The sequence below is a fragment of the Gasterosteus aculeatus genome, chromosome 12 (assembly GCF_964276395.1).
Source record: "Gasterosteus aculeatus chromosome 12, fGasAcu3.hap1.1, whole genome shotgun sequence".
NCBI lineage: Eukaryota > Metazoa > Chordata > Actinopteri > Perciformes > Gasterosteidae > Gasterosteus > Gasterosteus aculeatus.
The window spans coordinates 12,652,396-12,673,165 of record NC_135700.1 but is presented as its reverse complement, the minus strand read 5'-3'; the positions used below and the strand labels follow the sequence as shown (position 1 = coordinate 12,673,165).

Genomic DNA, 20,770 nt, shown 5'->3' with positions numbered 1-20,770 from the left:
TGTCAACTCACTTGTATGTGTAACTAATGTCAATAGTAACTACTCTGTAGGAAAAGGAAATAAATCATTTATCGGCCAATTAAGTCTTGTCCCGCACCACAATCATCGCCATTCTGACAACATAAATGTAATGTATGTAAACTCTATTAAAACAACAACAACAAAAAGATATATGGCAGCTGCTGAAACATGACATCCTCGGAGTATCCAGAGTACGTGATGTGATGTCATTATATGCTCTTATACATCCCGGATACACAAATCTATAACAAGCTTTGGAAACGCTCTTTAATGAAAGTCGCTCCGGCAACGAGAAGAATGCAACACATTTCTGTCAAACAGGCACAGAAAACACGCATGATGGACGGTGAAAAAGCATTAGACAATACCTGAAATACCTACAGTCAACTTTGAAGGGGTTGGTCTGTTTTCGCCTGGACATATTATTGCTCCCGGTTAGAAACCTGGAATCTCCTCCTAAGCCCGCGCGGTTACCATGGGACCAGTCCAGCTGTTTTTTCCGCACTCAGGAGGACAGATGATGAACGAAATAATACAAATTGAAAAACGGATCAAATCCTCTACTCGATCAGCGGAGTCGGGACCACACGCGGGGCTATAAAAAATGGACATATAAAAGAGTCACATTCTTGCTGCAGTTTAACAAAACAACAACACCACCGAGTCTCCGGCGGATCCGCGAGTTTAAAACGATGTCCGAGCCCGAACAGAGAGACGCCGAGCGGCCCCGAGCTGCTCCGATCTCGAGCCGCTGGCAGCCGTTCACCCACTGCGGCGACGCGCGAGCTCAGCTGATCTCTAAACGCAAAGGCGGCGAAGCTGCGCCGAACTGCATTGTGGGATATGCGCGGACGACGAGTTCATCACGCTCACCACGGTGCGTACACGTCATGGGGGAGAAAGAAACGACGCTGTTAATGAACCCCACAGGATGTCCACACCTCAACAGTTTAATGCAGAGGTCTTCAACAGGGGGTCCGCGACCCCCTGGGGGTCCGCGGAGGTACTGCAGGGGGGTCGCGAAATTTTTGGTTGATAAGACAATTTTTTTTCCACAAATTGAAATGTCTTCAGAATCGTATTTATTGTCTTCTTTATTGTTACACATTAACATAAATCCAACATATTGTAGAGAACGGATAAATTAGTGGAGAATACGTTATCATTCAGTCCGCAAAACACACATCCAGCTTCCCACAGCAGCTCTCTCAAGCTGGGCACTGGTTCACTCACAGCTCCTTTGATGCTGATACGACAGCGCAGGCACCAGCCAATCAGATCGCGTTTATGCTCACGTAAAAGCGCAAAGCTCAAAAATAAAAGATGGCGGACGAAACTCTGAAGAATAGGGGCTTCCTGCTCCATCTCGCCATCAGTTTGGGGGTCCTTGGCCTGAAAAACGTTGAAGACCCCTGGTTTAATGGATGAAACGAATATGAAAGTGTTGGAAATATGAATTAAAAATGTATCAGACTGTATATTTTATCTTCTTTTATAAATAAGACAGCTTAGATTTGAGAGCAATACGATATTTTAACATTAAACCTATATTATGTACTAAACATTTGGATATATTTTAATCAAATATATGAAATTTGATTATTATTGAAATCATTTTATTTGTGAAATGCATTTCTAGAAGTTTTATAAAACAACTATTTTCAAGGCCAAAAGTTAATTCCAAATCCACAACAGCTAAAGAGTCAGCTGCTTCATTTCCATGCCAACTACAGACAAACAAATACTATCCTCTTTAAAATCCTGTCATAGCTTCAAAACAAAACAAAGCATCTTCTCCAAGGAGAGAGGCATTATTGAATTATAAGTCTCTTAGAGGATGATATTCCACAAATTATCTAGCATAAGTTAGAGGACAACATTGAAAGAGGTTTTTGACAGAGATAGTAATTTGACAGAGATAGACAACCAAAACCTGGCCTCATCCATTTAAAACCATCAGGCTATAGGTATATAGGTGGATTCAGGATGATTGAGAATATGTTGTGTTGTATTCAGATTTTAAGTTATTTGGTCACTTCATATTCTTGCTGAGTAAAAATAATAGAGTAGAGGGTTATTTGTTCACCCAGATGATAAGACAACATATGACAAAGTGACTCAATGGGTGTGCACTTGTACAAACCATAGCATAGAGGTGATTCATACACCCTTTAGTACACAGTTAGATTGACAATAGTGTTGCTTGAATCTTGAGGCTTGACAAAATATATACATAGTGTTATTCCCATATGATCTTCTGCGATCAGAATACATTGGAAAACGGCGCTACATTGACAATATTTGACTTAGAAAAGACAAATAAACAGAATCAACAGCGATGTGGAGACGCGTTTCTTGCACAGCACGAACACCAGGTGGCGCTGCAGCGCACCGAGCTGCTGAAGTCAAAACACTTCATGTAGTCGTCATCACTGGCTGCCACGAGTAAACGGACCGCAGCACGACATTGACAGCGGTAAAAAAATATATATTCTTCCGCTGGTTTGAAAGAAAGAAAATAAGCCACCTCTTGACGTGTGCGGCGTTTGAGGAGCGGACGACAGACATTCTACATTAATGCTCAAACTGAAAGCCACGTTACGCGAAATTTGTTATATTAAATATTCTCACGTAATAAATGTCATTAACTCCATCGCAAGATAGCTGGTTAAACATAACGAGACCGTTAGGAGAAATCCAGAGAACGATGGAGGAGAACGAGCTCACTGATGTTAGCTAGACAGCGAATGTCAACAACAACGATTCACGGCGCAGCGTCACACCTCCTATAATCACGAGTACACAACTGATCCATTACCCATGGCGTTCAGTCAACACTGGCATATCAGGTGGGAGTTTCCGGGTGTCCACGGGGTGAAGACGTCCTCTGCTATCCGCTAGCGCTGCTGTCCGGTGAGGATAAACTTCTGTGCGTCGGTCGGTCCGCGCTTCTTTTTTCGTGGACCGCTGTGCCGTGTCAGTGTAACCCTCCGCATGCGGTAGATGTGCTGAGGCTGGAGTAGCCACCATTTTGCATGTCTGCTGTGTTCCTCCCTCCATTGCTAATAGAGACAATTCCAGTCATTTTCTGGCATCATTACGGCTGGTAAGTGTGTCCCCGGGAATAATATCTCGGAAGAAATGTCCGAAAAGGGCTCTGCGAGCGAAGTATCACCCGCGGTTCGTCGGTGTCTGCGGTGACAACTCTCCGTGCGGCGCTGCATAGGAAGTCGCAGCCCCGAGTGCACCGGGGTTGCGCCTGTCAGCAGCTAAGTTAGCGAGCACGGTCCGGGTAGTCTCCACAGCTGTAGCCTCGCTAACTACCTGCTGGGCTAGGGGTGTGAAGCCCAACGGCCACTTGGACGGCGTGGCTGTCTATTGAGACCGAAACATAATCGTGACAACTCGTACCACCAACTTTTTTTGTTTTACACCTTCCCGGGCAGCTAACGGGTTAGCTTCTCAGCCGTCGGCTTTTTACATTTGTTTTAGTTCCGATTGTGTTGTAACCGAATTGCAGAGCAGCGAGTTGGTCAGGTAGCTGGCTAACGCCTCAGCAGACCTCGCTAGCTTGGATCATTCAAAATGCTTCAAGGAGGCCTTAACTGCATCACGTCCCGATCAATGGGGATCAGATGCAGGTGTCGTGCCGAGGCTGTCGGTTCAGTTCGAGTTAATACATCGTCGAATTCTGTTTGATATCGAGCCTCACGCAGCGACTTGTCAGCCAAGGTGAAGCTACCGCTGTCGTGTCAAACTAACATGTCGCCCTTTCACTGAAAACACCGACGTCGGTCTACTAGGGTTAGCTCTGCGTTAGCTTACTTTTGCTATGTGTGATTTTTGTTAGCCAGGTAACGTCACGCTTCTGACGTTTTGCCTCAAAGGCTTTGGAAGTAAAATAGTATTAGGCTTTCCTGAATTAGACACATTGTTAACATTGCAACAAAGCGAGTGGATGTTCCCATCATAGCGTGGACACCTTGTTCCTCCAGTATCATGCGTGTTTATTTGGTGTGGACAGCTTCTTTTAATAAGACTAACAATAAGATACACTTCGTTTAAGAAAGGTCATAGGTCGTCCGAGGAAAGCGAGTTTACGTTTAAACAACGTGTGTAAGTCAGCTGTACTGATCAAATGAGATTGACGTAGAGTTTCGGCTGACTCCTAATATATTTTTGTCCTATCCCTTTTTTCGTAACTTCCCAAGATTTAAAAAAAAAAGTTCCATTTTAAATATGCAAGTAGTATTAACCACATTCTGAATGGGATGCAGTTGTCTAATAACCTAATGTTTAACTAATATCCCGCATCGTTCATTGGCTGTTGAATAACTCAATGTGTTATAGTTATTGGCATTAAGCTTTTAAAAAGACAGCTATGACCTTAATTGAAAGTTATGCTTCAGCTTTGCCAACCCAGTGATGTCGTGACTTATTTTTTGTGGCATTATACTTTTTGTATAGGTGGTGAATTAAGGAGAGGTTTATTAGCAACTATTCCCATTAGGCTTGGCCGGTGTCTACAAGCTGCACTCTGAATTAGTTTGACCCCTGATTTTTTTCAGAAGTATCAACAAAAGACTAGTTCTTTTCATTATTTGATCAGTTTGCAATTATCTTTTTTGATAATGCGTTTCAGTATCATTCCTTGGATGGATGGACTTTTACTACTATAGTGGCTGTCGCCACTGAGTGATGAGTTGATGTTTGCATGTTCCTTGATGTTTGATGTGTGCCTTTACTCCCTGACCACTCACTCAGTGGTGGAGGAAGTATTGGTTTAGTAGTTTCTCACCATTGCTGCTTTTCAAGATTTCCCTGAAGGCTCGTTTGCAACCCAACATCCAAATAATTAACTTCTTCTAGCCTCTATCTTGAAAGTTTCCAGTACTACTTTGGAGTTGAAGTACGATGCCTCGGGTGTCTTTAGTTTGAGATATTTTGAGCAACAGTAGAGCTTCTGATGGTTCAGACATTCAAATCTGACTGCCTATCTGTTGGTCTCGCGCTCAGTGTTGGATCCGGGCTGTCTCATACAAGTGGACCTCGGCCCGAGGAGGAAAGGGGGAGGTGCCTGTAAGTGTGGTATTCCAAAACTACCCGATATTTACACATCAAACAGCAGCCGGGCCGACTTTTGAACAATGCCTCTACACATTATCATAGTTGGGTTCAAGTCTGTTTGGGTGAGCCGTGAAACACTACGCATCATATTCAATAACATGTCTCTTCCTCTACAAAAGACGTTTGTCCAACATCGTCTTGTCTGCGTTTCCCCGTTCTGCTTGTATGCGCAATAAGTATTTTATTTCAATCTCCATGTGCACAGCTGTAAAGTGTAAAAGTGAAGGTTACAGCTTGTCTTATTGAGTAGGGATTTTCCCTAATGGTGTCTCTATTTTCCCTCAACTTGCATCGGCCTGATACTCTTTTTGTATAGTTCTCCTGCAAAACAAGTCAGCGGTGAATATTGAGCTTTCGCTTACACACGTCCCCTTGTTATTCAACGGTCAAATGTAAAACTGTGTTTCATCTCCTAATACCTCTATTATGATGCCTCAGACTTCATATTGACTGCTCCCCCGTGGTACAAGGGAGGTGTGTCATGCCTTTTGCTTTATGCCTGTTGTCAGGCTCTGCAAGCTAATCTGGGCTTGTTCTCCAACTCTCGTGAGAGCGCCGGCTTGTTGTGAACATAGGACATGCAAAGTGCCCCCGGAGATCTGTTCATGACATTGCACGGATAAATAACGCTTGGTGTTAGTCAGCTTGTTAATGATTGGAAGTAATTTAAAGGTCACCCTGATATACGTTCTTAGAATGTGGCTACACAGGTATTTGTCTGTCAGGGTGTTTTAATTTCTTCCTTCAACGTCTTGGCGCAGGGCGTGGACCTGCACCCTTTTCTCATTGTCCTCGGCTCGGGCCAGATATCCCCACATACACTTGAGCTGTTTTGTCCGAGAAAAATCCGCCTGGGCTCTAATTATTGGTTTGTGTGATCACCACCTTAATCTGTAATATGGCTATACAGCAGAACTGGTTTCTTTTTGTAATGAGGTAGAGTAACGTTGACCTTGGTGAGGGAACCTGAGACGGCTTCCCGTCCTATGGTCTTTCTGATCCAGCTACAATGTGCTCGAACCCTCCTTTTCAAGTCTCGTCTTTTAAAGTAAATTCCGTGTTCCACCTCAAAGAATTAGTACCAGCACGACACTAATGGTAACAATGGACAACGATATGACGCGTCATCTGATTGTAGAAGAATGTGCAGTTGTACAGCAACTCAAAGAATGAGGAACTGTTCCTGTAACTAGCTGTCAGTAGAGGCTGTTTGCCCTCTGTAATGTGCAAACATTTGATTATAAGGCAAAGGGGGTAATGAATTTTGGAGCCCAACTCAAAGACCATTCAGCGCAGGTGATTTAAGCAGCGTTAAGACTGGATCTGTGGCTTTATTAAAGTGTGGCCTCGCCACCCTCCCCATCCCTCTATGATCCCAGTGAATTCCTAGATTCTCTACACCCCCCTCTCCTCCCTGCACAACAAAGGACGCTCTCATTCCCTACAAGTCTGGATCCTTATGTCCCTCAGTCGACTGGCATAGCACCAAGTGGTAATTCATTCTCTGCAGTGAAGTTATCAACAAGAAATTGTAGGTGGATGTTGTGCTTTTCCATTTCAGATGGAAATATTTCAGCCCCCACAGTACACAGGTCTAAAAAAAAAAAGTCTGGAGGAGCAATGTATTTCAACGAGGGTACGTCTAGGGTTGATGTTAGGTTGATTTAAAGTTTATTCTTCAGTCAGCTTCATCGATAACTTTTCGGAGCAGGTGTCATGCGGGCACAGGAGCTGGAGTCAGCCGGCTCAGGACCCAGTAAGATCTCCATACGTCTTATGGCCAGGCTCTAGTGGGAACAATGACAGCAACATCTCCAAGGCAACATAGAAACTGTTTCCAGAGCTGTCTTTGATGTTTCTCTTCCATTAAAATAAATCTCAAGGGAGAAATCATCAGGCTAATAGATCTCCCCTTTGAAATTGTTTCTCTGATGCTTCGCATGCCGTCCAGGCAGAGGAACTACGTGCCCAACTACACGACAAATGTGATGATGCATAATTAAGGAAGCCCGTGTCAGTAGAATTGCTATCTGTCTCCGGGAAAAGCAGAATCTATTTGGTTGTCTGACATGTTTGTGATCACTGAACTCCGTTTATCCTAGATAAGAAAATCGAGAGTTTATGAACTTCTAATCAAGGAATGTCATGGTTTGTGAGACACGTTTTGTGTCAGAATAATCCCGTTCACTAGTTTGACACGCAGGTTTTTTGCGCCGTCCTAATGGCTTTTTATGTTGCAGTCTACCAAAGGCCCACTTCAGCAGTAGTTAGATGGAGGAAATGGATTTGCTCGACAAGCAATTACCATAATTTCTGTTGCTGTAACAGCTCAATTATGTACTGCATGCTGCTACTAGATGAAGGCTCCATGAGATGGGAGACAAAATGTAGCTCTAAGAGTTGAGGGGTCGGCATTGATGTCTGCGAGTACATTTACAGGTGAGACATGACTACAGAGGTTGTGAAACATTCCAGAGAGGATCTGAATGACGCTACACTCCCATTTTTATTGAAGAAACTACTCTCCCAATGTTATTATTTATAATCTGTGAGAAAAACATAAAAATACAACCGCCATGACTCATGATTCATGCAAACACCCTGACAGTTTTTAAAGAGGAAGTAAGCACAGTCACACTTTGTTCAGTTTTTTGTTAATGGTAATTTTTGTGTGTTTCTACATATCATTACAAGATCATTTATTCTCTGTGCTAAGCATGTACTCATGAATATTTAAACATCTTCCTGTGGCTTAATGCGTGTTGGCTCTCACAAGCTTCTCCGCTGGGGAATGTAATTTCACCTGTCGTTCTCCCTTCCACTCACACATGGCACATGTTCTAAAAGCAATATTTATCCATCTGATTGTTCGTCATATATTTTGCCTATGGTTTTCTGAGAAGAACTAAATGCTTTTCTAAACAAAACAAAACAAAATATAAGCTTTTTTATTTTTATTTTATTAGTTTGACTTTCTGCATTTTATATGCAGGAAACCAGCGAATGTGTTTACATGCACTGACTACAAGACTTGCTACTTTATGCTTCTCCGTGATAATATGCTGCAGTTTGACACATTTTCATTAATCCTCAAATTCTCATCAGAAGATCTGCTTGTTTGTTCTAGTTTAGCCTTGAGTCCACTCTGAGGCAATGAGTCCTAATCTGTTTAATGTCTTAATGTCTTCTAGAGAATGCCAGCTCCGATCAGACTGCGGGAGCTGATCCGGACGATCCGGACGGCACGGACCCAGGCAGAGGAGCGTGAGATGATCCAGAAAGAGTGTGCTGCTATACGCTCGTCCTTCAGAGAGGAAGACAACACATACCGTTGCAGAAATGTGGCAAAGTTACTTTATATGCACATGTTGGGCTACCCGGCACACTTTGGGCAGGTATGTTTGGTGATTGGGTGTTTAATAGAGGAAGCGTTTTTATTTGTATACTTCCATTGATATTATGGTTCCAAATATCACACCCTTGGGGACTTGTTTTCCAGCTGGAGTGCCTGAAGCTGATTGCGTCCCAGAAGTTCACCGATAAACGAATAGGTTATTTGGGAGCTATGCTGCTGTTGGACGAGAGGCAGGACGTCCACCTACTAATGACAAATTGCATTAAGAAGTAAGTGGAGGCATGAACATCAGTGGATGTGGACTTTCAAGAAACTCCGAGTTGGCAATTTGGATACCAGAAATCTACCTTAGCTGCTACGGGAACATCCTCCCCAAAATGATATTTGCGTGTCCGTGACTCATTCCGCTCTGTTTTCCCGACACAGTGACTTGAATCACAGCACACAATACGTCCAGGGCCTGGCCTTGTGCACTTTGGGTTGCATGGGTTCCTCAGAAATGTGTCGTGACCTTGCTGGAGAAGTAGAGAAGCTGCTCAAAACATCAAACTCCTACTTGAGGAAAAAAGTGAGCATGTTTATATCAATACTTTTTCAAAACTGTGGTTGACTGTTCAAGAATGAAAGTGAATTATTGTCCTCATTGGGACATTGTTGTTACAACGCTATGTCCAAATATTTGTTGACAGGCAGCGTTGTGTGCAGTCCATGTCATCAGGAAGGTTCCAGAACTTATGGAAATGTTCCTCCCAGCCACAAAAAACCTGCTGAGTGAGAAGAACCACGGTGAGTGTGAAGTGCGCTCTCCTCATCAATGCTGACGTCCTCCTATTTCCTGCCACTTGGCTCAGTGAGACGACTGTCATTAACGCTGAGTCTTATGGGTCCCCCACTTAGGAGAGATGCAGTGTGTCCCAGGAGAAGGCTTTAAATAACTTGATCCTCTTTGTCACTGTGTGGCAACGTGCCAGTGATTACTTTGGATAAAAACAATTGGAAAATTATTTTTTGTTCTGCTGTTTTTGTTGATTTATTTTTTTGTCCAAACAATTAACTTATCATACATGTTGTAACGAGACCATGTATGTATATTTAAAGAAACAGTGTTAATTTTGGCAGCTACTTTTGATTCAGTCTTACTCTCTAGATGAAAAATCACATTAGTTTTAGTCACATTTAGGCCCAGGGACCCCCTGTGTTGTGTCTATAACTGCATAATAGTCTAGCTTGCAGTACTTGGTTGTCCATTAGATGTCCCTCCTAGGACAAGTCTATAGCAGGGGTCGGCAAACGTTTTGACTCGCGGGCCACAATGGGTTGTAAAATGTGACGGAGAAGCCGGGCCAAGAACAAATGGTTGAAGTGTTTGTGTGAGCTGATATAAATGACATGTGAAAAATCATTACATGAACGGATTTGGATTTTAACAAATAGCAAAGCATTTTTTTGCAAGGCAATTTAACAAATTGGCAAAGGTGTAACAACTTCATGAGGACCAGGGATCTAAACTCAACACTTTGTTGTCTTTGTCTGTTTACTTGCAATGCTTTTGACATCGGAAACTTCATGTTCCTTTATTGTTTCCACTGTCCCAACAAAAGAGACCCCTTAACGTCCTACAATCGGTGCAATACATTTTATTCTTGGCTTCAGAACCTGCAATGAGTTTATTACGTTAGACGTGTTTGTGACGGACCATCTCATCCAGCCGAGGAAACGCTGCCTGCCGTCGCCAGAGAACAGAGCAGAAAGGTCCGACAGTCTGTTAAACGTTTCATGTTTCTCTGAAACAGCGCGGCTGTTTCAGAGCGTGGGTTCTGCGAGCGTGGGTTCTGGGTTCGTGGATGACGTCGTCATGACTCGTTAATAACCGCCGTACTTTGTCTGTTAGCTGCGTGCGAATTTAGGGGGAAAAAGTATCGTAACTTAGTCAACCACCAACATGTTCGTCTCGTTAATGAAAGTTAGAATAGATTTAGTCATAGTTTTTATTTTTTAAGATCGTTTTCGTCACGTCTTAGTCATGGAAAAAAGGTTCGTTAACAAATTTTTCGTCATAGTTCTTTCGTCGCCGAACTTAACACTGGAAACAAATCAACCTAATCAATGATATGAATATATTATCCTACATGTAAAAAGAACAATTATAGAATTGATTACTTGGAAAGTGTCAAAAAGCAACTTGACTGGACAGCAACCGATATGAACAGAAACATAATTTAATATGTTTATGAGAATGTTGTGTAGCACAAAGCTCTCCGCCGCTGCAGTCACTTAGATGATTAGGTTTCAACATTCAGATCAAGTCCCAAGGAAGGGAATGTACTGTCGTATAATCTGAGCGATTAATCATATGTATCCTAGTACATCGTATTATTGGACATCTGGCTTTGGAGACGAGAGCACAGCCCGCGTATTGGTGCTTGTTTGTAATGTGTGTAAATCCGCAGTCAACATCTTAACTGGCCCTCGTGAATTGATTTTTATTCTGTCATTTGTATCATAAGTAGTTGCGGCCACTTCTAAAGTCCTTTTGGCGTTATTTGAGTTATTATCTGAAATCCCTGCGACAAATGTATAAGATAGAGAACACACTCGTCTCCAAATATGAACTTTGCCTTTACTTTGTATTTCCAGGTGTTCTCCACACATCTGTTGTCCTCCTCACTGAGATGTGTGAAAGAAGTCCCGACATGCTGGCCCACTTCAGAAAGGTAAAAACTCACTCTTTCCCCCATACTAGGATCTTAATCATTTCTTTTAAGCTCACGTCACATTTCATTCTCGTTTAGCTTGCACACTTCCTTTAGGAATCGATAAGCTTAGACAAACATGCGCGACAGGTTTGCTCTACATTCAAAGTATTTCTCAACCTTTTTATCTCCTTCCACTGTCTTTTCCTCGTGAATTTCAACTGCTGTACCTCTTCTTCTCTAGGTGTAAAACTGTGCCAGAAGCGCCCCCCCCCCCCCCCCCCCCTCATGCTCACGATCGAAACATTATTTTAAGCTTTCTGAAAGTGAATGATTTCCAGTTTCCCCTCCCTAACATCTACCTCATATTTTTTCTGTCATTTGTCTTTGTTACAATTCCTGCATTGTTAGAATGAGAAGGTAAGAGTACATTCTGATCTCATAGCTGGTGCATGCTGTAAATAGTAATCACTCGTCACACTCACCTCAGACTTAATGTTGTGATTTTATGATTTTTAATTTGTACTGTGATCATTACGATGTCAGTGTTTTTAAAAACTATGAATTATTCTTATGGTCCATTTGTCAGACACATTTCTCACTATTGTTGTGTTATTTTTGCTGAATGTATAACTCATTTGATCACACTTTAATTTAAGAGCAGTTGGTGGGTGTGTTCACGTGACGGCCAAAGCGGTTGTCACTGGGAACTGTTGACTTCCACTGTGCGTGTCACTGTTGGCCGGTGCTTTTGGGGTCTTGGTACCCGAGCCTGGCATTGCTATATCGAGAGGATATGTTTTTATTTATTCTGTGAAATGATCTGGCCTGAAACTAAGTTTAATAGGCCTTCTAACAACTCCAAGTCTGTTTTTTAGTTTTTAGGCTGAACACATTCCAACAATGATGTAAAGAGGTTAATGATGCCTTATCTGCTAAATTTAAGGCTGAATAGGACTGCAGGCTGTTTATTTATGGTTACAATTTAAGTTTTCATTAGCCGTTGATTGAAATATTATTTGTATTGCGTGTCTTTCAGAGGTTACAGAAGTGCGTATGGTGATTTGATTATTTTCTCAAAGCCAGATGTTCTAACCCAATATAGTTGTACAGTTTTGATTTTACAACTATTCAGCCCCATTAAAATATATTGCTTTACCTCAATGAGAAAAAAATCCCAACCCTTTTGCGTTTGGTATGAGTTTGTCTGGCTGCCACTGTCGATGACAAATTACTAACTTTAACGGTTTATTAAGAACGTTATTCAAATGCGAAAGAAATGGAACATTTATAAGATCTACTCAAAATACTATGACACGTCTCCTTTTCTGTTCTGTTGTTGGTCTTTTTGTAGCTGGTCCCTCAGTTGGTGAGAATCTTGAAGAACCTAATCATGTCTGGATACTCTCCTGAACATGACGTGTCCGGCATAAGCGACCCTTTCCTGCAGGTAAATCTCCTTTCTCGTTGCGAGTCAACTGGACGCCAAACATATCTACCAGAACGAGCGTGTTTAAAGCCGCTGCACGCTAAACTTCCTTAACGTCTGTGTACATACATTTTTATTTACATGGAGTTAACAGTCAGAATCACAAACCAGTGAAGTATTGAATTAATTGTGTCAAAACGACAACATACAAGCAATGAGTAGGATGATAATCGATAAGGTGCGTCACACAAGTCCAGCGAACAGACGGTACTGAACTGTTTCTCTCCTTAGGTGCGGATATTGAGACTACTGCGCATTCTAGGCAAGAGTGATGATGACTCCAGTGAAGCAATGAATGACATTCTTGCACAGGTAAGGAATAAACGGGATCCTTCTTTTTTTTTTTTTTTTTTTCTACGCCAAAGGTGTTATTTGGATAAATTTTAGCCATTTGTACTTGCAGGTTGCAACAAACACAGAGACGAGTAAAAATGTAGGCAACGCAATTCTCTACGAGACCGTACTGACCATAATGGACATCAAGTCTGAAAGCGGACTGAGGGTGAGTCAATTTGAAATAAAGAAAATCTTTGTTTTTGTTATTTCGTTGTGGCTCAATGTCTTTTATTTTCCAGGTTTTGGCCATTAACATACTTGGTCGCTTCCTTTTAAACAATGACAAAAATATCAGGTAAGCAATTTGCTCATTGTGCTTCTCCTTGCACCATTAAGTCATCAGGAATGCTGTTGTTCGTTAATATATCTTTTGTTTGACCTCGCCATTCCAGATACGTGGCATTGACATCCCTACTAAAGACTGTACAGACGGACCACAATGCAGTGCAGAGGCATCGGAGCACCATTGTGGATTGTTTAAAAGACCTGGATGTGTCTATCAAGAGGTGGTTCACAAGTTCACACATTACCTAAAGGCATAGCTATGTTATGATATGTGCTTGAATATGTGTCTGAATAAAAACAAAGATATTTATACATTTTATGGCCACACTGTTTTTTGGCTTACAAGGAACTGTAGATAGTTTACTTTTAGTTCAGTTCCCCCATAGAAAGAGCTGACGGCTAGATGAAGCAGTGAAGATGTATTTGAAATATAGCGGTTCCCCTAAGCCAACAGTACATCACTTTTAATGTACAACTGTACTTACTGTAAAACACCCCAAGTTTCTTACTAGGTAGTCTCATTGTTTCTGACCTTTTATCTGCTTTTCATTGTCGCGTAGACGTGCGATGGAACTGAGCTTTGCCCTGGTGAACGGCAACAACATTCGAGGCATGATGAAAGAGCTGCTCTACTTCCTGGACTCCTGTGACCCGGAATTCAAGGCAGACTGTGCATCAGGAGTCTTTCTAGCTGCAGAGAAGTATGGCACTGACTTTACTACACATCACACATGTGCTCAAATGCTTTGGCATGGCTGGATACACGTCCTGTGTGACTATCACGTGCGCGCTTGTAAAGACTTTTAGCTATATATTTTTCTTTCTTGGCACTTAAAGGTTCAGCTTGCTTGAACCTGAGTAGTAACCATCTGCATTAATTATCTAAACGTTATTTTGCGGCACCATCGTAGACACTGATGTGCTGAATGATGATAAAATGAGTGATCCATCGTCCGACAGACCATGATGATGCCATTTACACTCTGACAGCATTTGTCTCGTGTCTATAGAAGTTAGAACTTAAGGATTTGTCTTCAGTCGTGTGCTTGGACTAATCCATGTGTCATGTTGCAGGTATGCCCCTTCGAAAAGATGGCACATAGACACCATTATGAGAGTCCTGACGACGGTATGTATATTACATTGCCCTTCAGTGCCTCTAATGTCTTTGATGGTAGGGTGGAATTAATTCTTTAACTGTTAATTTTTTCATTATTGTTACATGGAGAACTTTGAACGATCTTCCAACTCTGATAATATTCCTGGGGGGAGGGGGAGAGGAATACGTGACACTCGCCTGTCTTTGTGATGGACATCTCTGCTGATCCTCACAGGCAGGGAGCTACGTGCGAGACGATTCTGTTCCCAACCTCATCCAGCTCATCACAAACAGTGTGGAGATGCACGCCTACACCGTCCAGAGGCTCTACAAAGCACTGCTGGACGACATCTCACAGGTAGGCGCAGTTCTGCTCTGGATCTTGGATGCCTCCGCCTTTGACGCACACCTTCGCACCAGCTTAAGAATGCACCAAAGTTGACCCTTTGTGTCGCTGTGTTGTGTAGCAACCTCTAGTGCAGGTGGCATCCTGGTGCATAGGGGAGTACGGGGACCTGCTGGTATCTGGACAATGTGAAGAGGAGGAGCCCATCCAGGTACACGTGGAAGATAGGGTTGGGAATCTCTTGGCACCTCACGATTCAATTTGATTCCGATTCAGAGGTCAACGATTCAATTCTAAACCGATTATCGATTCTAAAACGATTTTCGATGCATCTCGATTTTCTAAACTTTCTCAAATCTGAGTTTGCTACCCAGAGGTTGCTAATCCCTTCCTACTTTATTTGATAATTAAAGAAAATCAACAGATTAATTACCTTCTCTAATTTTTTATAAGAGAAAAAAAATCTTTCTCACGAAAATGATTTTCTATCAACAATGCAAGAACCAATGCAGCTTGCATTTCAACACAATATGGAAGTAGCCTATGTAAAAAAATATTAAAACGGATTCATTTTTCTTTTAAATTAAAGTCTCAGACCGGTCCGTATTTGTAAAATACCGGAAAAAAAGTCCAAATCTGTGAATATCTTGCCAACTTTCAATACGGATCGACTTTTTGGAAAATCGAAATAATGAGGTAAGATATGCGCAGGCTCCTTCATAGTTCGGTAAAGTTATTAGATATTCACAGATTCAGACTGACGGACCGGTCTGCGAGCTGGACGCATTGCTCTTAATGTGCCGGTAATGATGGTAAATGATGGTTGTAGCTGGTTGTCATCTACGGTCCACTACGATTACCGAAGGGGGGCTTTTGTTTTTTGACAACGTTTTATCTCATAATTTCGACTTTCTATCCCCTTACATTAGTGTGAAAATGGGCTTCTATAGTTGTGTGAATGCATCACACCAGCCAATCCAAAGAGACGTTTTGTAACCAATCAGGTGTAGAGACCATGGTGACTGGCTCCGCCCCCTTACTGTCAAAAAGAACAACAGCGAGCGCGTTGAAAACACCTTTGGCCGCGAGCAGAGACTAACCTCGCGAGCGAGGAAATCACGCTCCGCGAGCGAGCAAATATCTTGCGCAAGACAAACTTTTGCTCGCGAATGTTTGATTTACGCGCGCGCATCAACCTGATTTGCGCTCTCGAATTTTGACAGTGATCTGCCGCCATACGTTTCAACTTTGTTTATAAACATTCAAACATGTGCGTTTAGTGCGCTTAGTGAGCATGCTTGTATAGCAGAGCATCAGCAGGCCAGAGAGGAGTTTTCTGTTGCGTTCTGCCGCGGGCGAACAGAATGTTGCAACAGGCGAACTAATTTCATTTTTAAAATTCCGATTATTAACTTTTCTGAATCGAGACCGAATCGTTCTAGAGAGAATCGAGAGAAATCGAAAAATCGAAACACCAGCTCATCAGGGGTTGTATTCTTCCTTTTTGGCCAAAGGTGACTGAGGATGAAGTTCTGGACGTGCTGGAAGGCCTCCTGGTGTCCAACTTGTCTGCAGCTGTGACTCGAGGTTATTCCCTGACTGCCATCATGAAGCTGTCTACTCGCTTCAGCAGTGTAAAGTGAGCAATGGCCCGTTGCATTCAGCACTTACTTTGAAGCATAACAATCATTTGGGAGCTAAGTTAAAGAAAGTCACGTCACTTTTCTAACTTATAAAATGTAAAACTCTGTTCCAGCCGAATCAAGAAGGTGGTTTCGATATACGGCAGCAGCATCGACGTGGAGCTTCAGCAAAGGGCGGTGGAGTACAATGCGCTTTTCAAGAAATACGACCACATGAGGTGAAACCGCTTTACGCTCTATCAAATAATCACAACCCCGTTGCACCCGTTTGTGGATCAGGTGGTTTTTGCTTTTCTCCCTCCTTAATGCTCTCCTGTTTACTGACTTTAGGCCGGCTCTCCTAGAGCGAATGCCCATTATGGAGAAAAGTGCTTCTAATGGCCCCACGGAGATCGTACAGACCAATGGAGAGACGGAGCCCTCTGTTGTGGATTCAAAACACCCACCGCCTGTGAGCCAGCCAGCCAACCAGGTGGGAGCACTTCTTGTTACTTGGTTGCTAACAAATTTAAGGTCATGCAAGTATTGATTTGGGCCACTACATAAGCAGTGGACAGAATTTCGAATGGATAATGAGACATTTAATCGACCACAAAAGATTTTTCAGTCTATGATAAATCACACAAAAGCACCTCTTGTAGATTTGGTAGAGAAGTGCTCATACATTTCTTTGTAATGAGTCGTTCCGCCGCACAAAAAGATTGATCAAAGACCGAAAATAACATTGTTGAATAACCAAGAGGGGGCAAGCCTGATAGTTGTTTTTATTACAATGTATGCATAGTTATTGAAGGCATTTCACCATGTTCACGTGTCGTCCTTGTTCCCCAGGCTAACGATCTATTAGACCTGCTCGGTGGTAACGACGTGGTGCCAGTAATCCAGACCACCGTGCCCACCAAGCCGGCCTCCGCTGGAGGAGAGCTGCTCGATCTGCTGGGTGACCTCTCGCTAAGCGGTAGGACGCTCTCTCGTACCTGGAATAGACTCGTGTTTGCTTCCCGCGTGAACGTGATGCCCAACCTGTTGCTGTTGGGCAGTGACGCGCTGCTGACACTGTACAGTTTTCCTGTAGTAGAGCCCTTGTGTGTTGCTGTCGCCTCTTTCCAGGCGTCCCTACCCCTGCTCCCTCTGTGGCCACATCCCAACCCTCTTTCCTCCTGGACGGCCTCTCCTCACAGCCCCTCTTTAATGACATTGCAGCTGCAGGTGAGAGTTTGTTACTCCCCTTTAACCATCCCCCATTTGTGATGTTTTTATTACATATATCGAAGCACCTTTTTCTGAACCTGGATCTCCATGATACATTTGGAATGAGATCTAATTCTTTTGATTTGTTTTTTGTCCTCTGAAATCTCTGTACAGCTATTCCTCCCATGACTGCATACAACAAGAATGGACTGAAAATAGACTTCACGTTTGAGAGAGCTAATCCCAATCCAAACGTCGCCGTCATCACCATCCATGCTTCCAACTCAACAGAGGCAGATATGACGGACTTTGTTTTTCAGGCTGCAGTACCAAAGGTAAGCAGGCCTAATCCAGCGCAGATAATAAAGTGCCTGTGTTTTGAAGTTTTAATTCATGGTTTTGGAGTTTTCTGTGTAGGGTTACAATGTGACTTTCTGTTTAGTGCCGAACTACAGATTTATTCGCATACAATGCCAATGATGTTTCTGTATCTGTTGGTCAGACATTCCAGCTGCAGCTCCTCTCCCCGAGCAGTAACGTGGTCCCAGCACTCAACCAGGGAACTGTCACGCAGGTCATCAGAGTCCTCAACCCACAGAAGGTGAGTTTGTCCTTCACAAATTGTGTTTTCATTCTTTTTTTTTTTTTAAAGCACACAATGCAGATATTTTAGACCTGTACAGTCTCAAATGACGTGCACGAGTTTCTTTTCTTATAAACATGATCATCCTCACAACATTTCAGCAACAGCTTCGAATGAGGATCAAGCTGACGTACACCCTCAAAGGCTCGCCTGTGCAAGACCTGGCTGAGGTTAATAACTTCCCGCCTCAGTCCTGGCAGTGATGAGCTGCTTCTGTTGCTCCTAAAAGCCCCCGACCGAGAGAACTATGAGAACGATTTTCCTTTCCCCGCCCTGCTTTCTTCCTACGGATCCCCCTTTGACGTCACTGCAGCCCGCCGCCCTCCAGTTGCATGGGAAGCAGAGCATCCATCACAGGAGAAAAATACAGATGTTAAGAAGACCCTTTTGACTATTGACATCACCAGAGTAATTGGGGAAACGTATCAATCGATGAACTTTCTTTTTTTCGTTTTGGTTACCATTGTTTTTGTTTTTTTGTGTAGTAGAACTATTTTCCACATAGACCCTCGCTCAGCATCATGATTACACACACATACGCAGATCCCCCCGTGGCACACGTCTCTGCAGAGGAGACGTGTGGCCCACTATGAGCACTGCGGCAACCCTAGTCTTATTTGAATTTATAATTAAGCTAAAAAACACTTTGCTCCATTGATATTTATAATTGGCTTTGCATTCAGATTTTTTATGAGCCTTTAGTCCGATGATGGCAGGAGAAAATGCTTTGAAAGGTCTATTTAGTGCAGTTGAAAAGTTCTGGCTAAGACATTTTTTGGACCCTCCACACATGTGGGTGATATAACTTGTCAAATAGCTGTATTGATTTTGAATTACATGAATTTCCTTAAAGCATGTTTATAGGATCACAGTCGCCCAAGCAAGGGTGAATTTCCGGTTCCGGTTGAAGGGCTTTTAATGCAATGCTTGAATAGGACGTAGCCTACTTTTTGTTTTGACACAATGATAAAAGCATCAGAACATCCAAAATGCCCAGTTGGATCCCCTGTGGCTGCTTTCAGATAACATGCCCAAACTTCCCCACACAGCTCTCCTGAAATCATCTCATGGTGGTTTTTAGATCTGTATAATAAACACAACTGTTAATTGCCTACTTTCAGTTGGGGAGGTGCATTACGAAGAAATCCAGGCCAGACATTTATATCAAGAGAAGTTCATTGCATCTGTGTTGGAACTTAAACTTTACCTGCATCTGTGTCGTCAGCCCGGCTTGCAAATTAGATACATTTCCGATTTGTTTAACCTAGTTGAACTAGTTGAGTCCCCATGCACATAAATGTAAATGAAGCCTGTTATGAATGTAGTTACATGCACTGAATGCCCCACCCCCCACATTGAAGTCTTCTTTCTTATTGCTGTCTCTTTGATGGGGATCCTCATCTTATTGGCACTGTTTTTGTGAAAGTTTGTTTTTATTTCTGCAGTAATTTGACTTAATTATTTATGCCTGATCTCAAAGTGATGTGCCTTTCTGACCTGGCTGGATAAAAGCCGCTGAACTATTGAGTTCTGTATGAGCTTCGTTTGTAAGTCTGCTTGTGTACTGATGGGTTTTCTGTATCTGAAGGAAATTACCTTGACAGATCTGAAGCTGTAAATCACTTCATGTAATAACAACCTTCCCGACTTCTATTTCTCACAAGTTAATAATCAGTTATCCACTAATCATGGCCTACCTGGATTTCCTACCTGGAGTCAAAAGTCCTAAAATATGGAAATCTCTTAATAAGGCAGATAATAGACCTCTCAGAGGCTGGCTACGAGGTTTCAACAGTTTAAAACTGTATGAATGTCACACTGAAGTGAAATATACCAACGCACCCTGTCAGCAGGTGTGTTCGATGTGAGGTACTGGGCCGGAGCCTTTTGGCTGTCGTTTTTTGATTTCTCGGCTCCCGCGTTCAAATCAGAATTCTGACCACGCTGTCGGACGGTGGCCTTAATACCTCAAACTCTGTTGTTCTGTTAGTTTATTGACGGCTCTGCTTAGTCGTAAATTGCAATGGCGGGGGAGCGTCTGCATGAGAGAAACTGACGGCTAGTTTTCCATCGCTTTACTTAAGCTCAGCAGCGCCGCGATGCTGCGTTGAGATCCAATCAGGCTGTATTCTTCTTTTCACTATGCTTCACGGTCTTCTAACTTATGTGACCAAATCGGAGAGACTATTTGCTTTGGAAATATTTTTGAGCTATCCTATGTGTATATGGAGAAAATTATTGCAGTTAACTTTTTTTTCTGTTGGCAAATGCTGTATTGGCTTTTTCTGTATATATTGAGGGCTTTTACAATTTTGTCTCTTGTACTATCGTTCATCATTTTTTAGATACCATTTTCTAAAGTCCAATTATTCACAATGTATATTGTCTAAATAGATCTAGTGAACATCAGTCTATAAAGACTTCCTTGTATCATCACTCACGCATTGTAAAAGATATATGATCTGCTGACTGTACATTGTATATAGTTGTAAAACAAACAAAAGCTGGTCAAATTAAATAAAACCCAAGTGAAGACTTAAAA

The 20,770-nt window shown here is 42.5% G+C and overlaps 2 protein-coding genes across 7 annotated transcripts in view; one reads left to right on the top strand and one right to left on the bottom strand.

Moving 5' to 3' along the window:
• znf821 (zinc finger protein 821) overlaps positions 1 to 2,981 on the bottom strand; it is a 12,992-nt gene extending 10,011 nt beyond the window's left edge. The window contains exon 1 of one of the 4 annotated variants that reach the window (XM_040168986.2): positions 2,840 to 2,981. In XM_040168986.2, the coding sequence (XP_040024920.2) occupies positions 2,840 to 2,843 (4 nt within the window). In that variant the 5' untranslated portion in view covers positions 2,844 to 2,981. Of the gene's footprint in view, positions 1 to 389; positions 885 to 2,804 lie in introns of those variants that run through there. The other 3 variants (XM_040169002.2, XM_040168980.2, XM_040168995.2) reach the window with 3 other exon arrangements.
• On the top strand, positions 2,512 to 20,770 carry ap1g1 (adaptor related protein complex 1 subunit gamma 1). Of its 3 annotated transcripts, none has more exons than XM_078084820.1 (23): positions 2,512 to 2,934; positions 8,340 to 8,543; positions 8,648 to 8,772; positions 8,930 to 9,071; positions 9,193 to 9,289; positions 11,141 to 11,217; positions 12,551 to 12,646; positions 12,917 to 12,997; positions 13,089 to 13,187; positions 13,261 to 13,316; positions 13,414 to 13,527; positions 13,867 to 14,007; positions 14,381 to 14,435; positions 14,641 to 14,763; positions 14,873 to 14,962; positions 16,266 to 16,390; positions 16,508 to 16,612; positions 16,725 to 16,866; positions 17,226 to 17,352; positions 17,505 to 17,603; positions 17,760 to 17,920; positions 18,088 to 18,186; positions 18,330 to 20,770. In XM_078084820.1, the coding sequence occupies exons 2-23, from the start codon at positions 8,343 to 8,345 to the stop codon at positions 18,429 to 18,431; spliced, it is 2,457 nt and encodes an 818-aa protein (XP_077940946.1). In that variant the 5' UTR covers positions 2,512 to 2,934; positions 8,340 to 8,342; the 3' UTR covers positions 18,432 to 20,770. The 3 variants fall into 3 exon arrangements, with proteins under 3 accessions (XP_077940946.1, XP_077940947.1, XP_040024902.2); XM_078084821.1 differs by lacking the exon at positions 2,512 to 2,934 and adding an exon at positions 2,986 to 3,127 and having other exon boundaries at positions 18,336 to 20,770; XM_040168968.2 differs by lacking the exon at positions 2,512 to 2,934 and adding an exon at positions 2,986 to 3,127.

Excerpts from the sequence above, each read along its gene's own strand:
- ap1g1 (XM_078084820.1), top strand. The coding sequence starts at position 8,343 with ATGCCAGCTCCGATCAGACTGCGGGAGCTGATCCGGACGATCCGGACG. Across the intron at positions 14,764-14,872 it reads TGCTGGACGACATCTCACAG|CAACCTCTAGTGCAGGTGGC; the intron begins GTAGGCGCAGTT and ends TGTGTTGTGTAG. Across the intron at positions 16,867-17,225 it reads TGAGCCAGCCAGCCAACCAG|GCTAACGATCTATTAGACCT; the intron begins GTGGGAGCACTT and ends CTTGTTCCCCAG.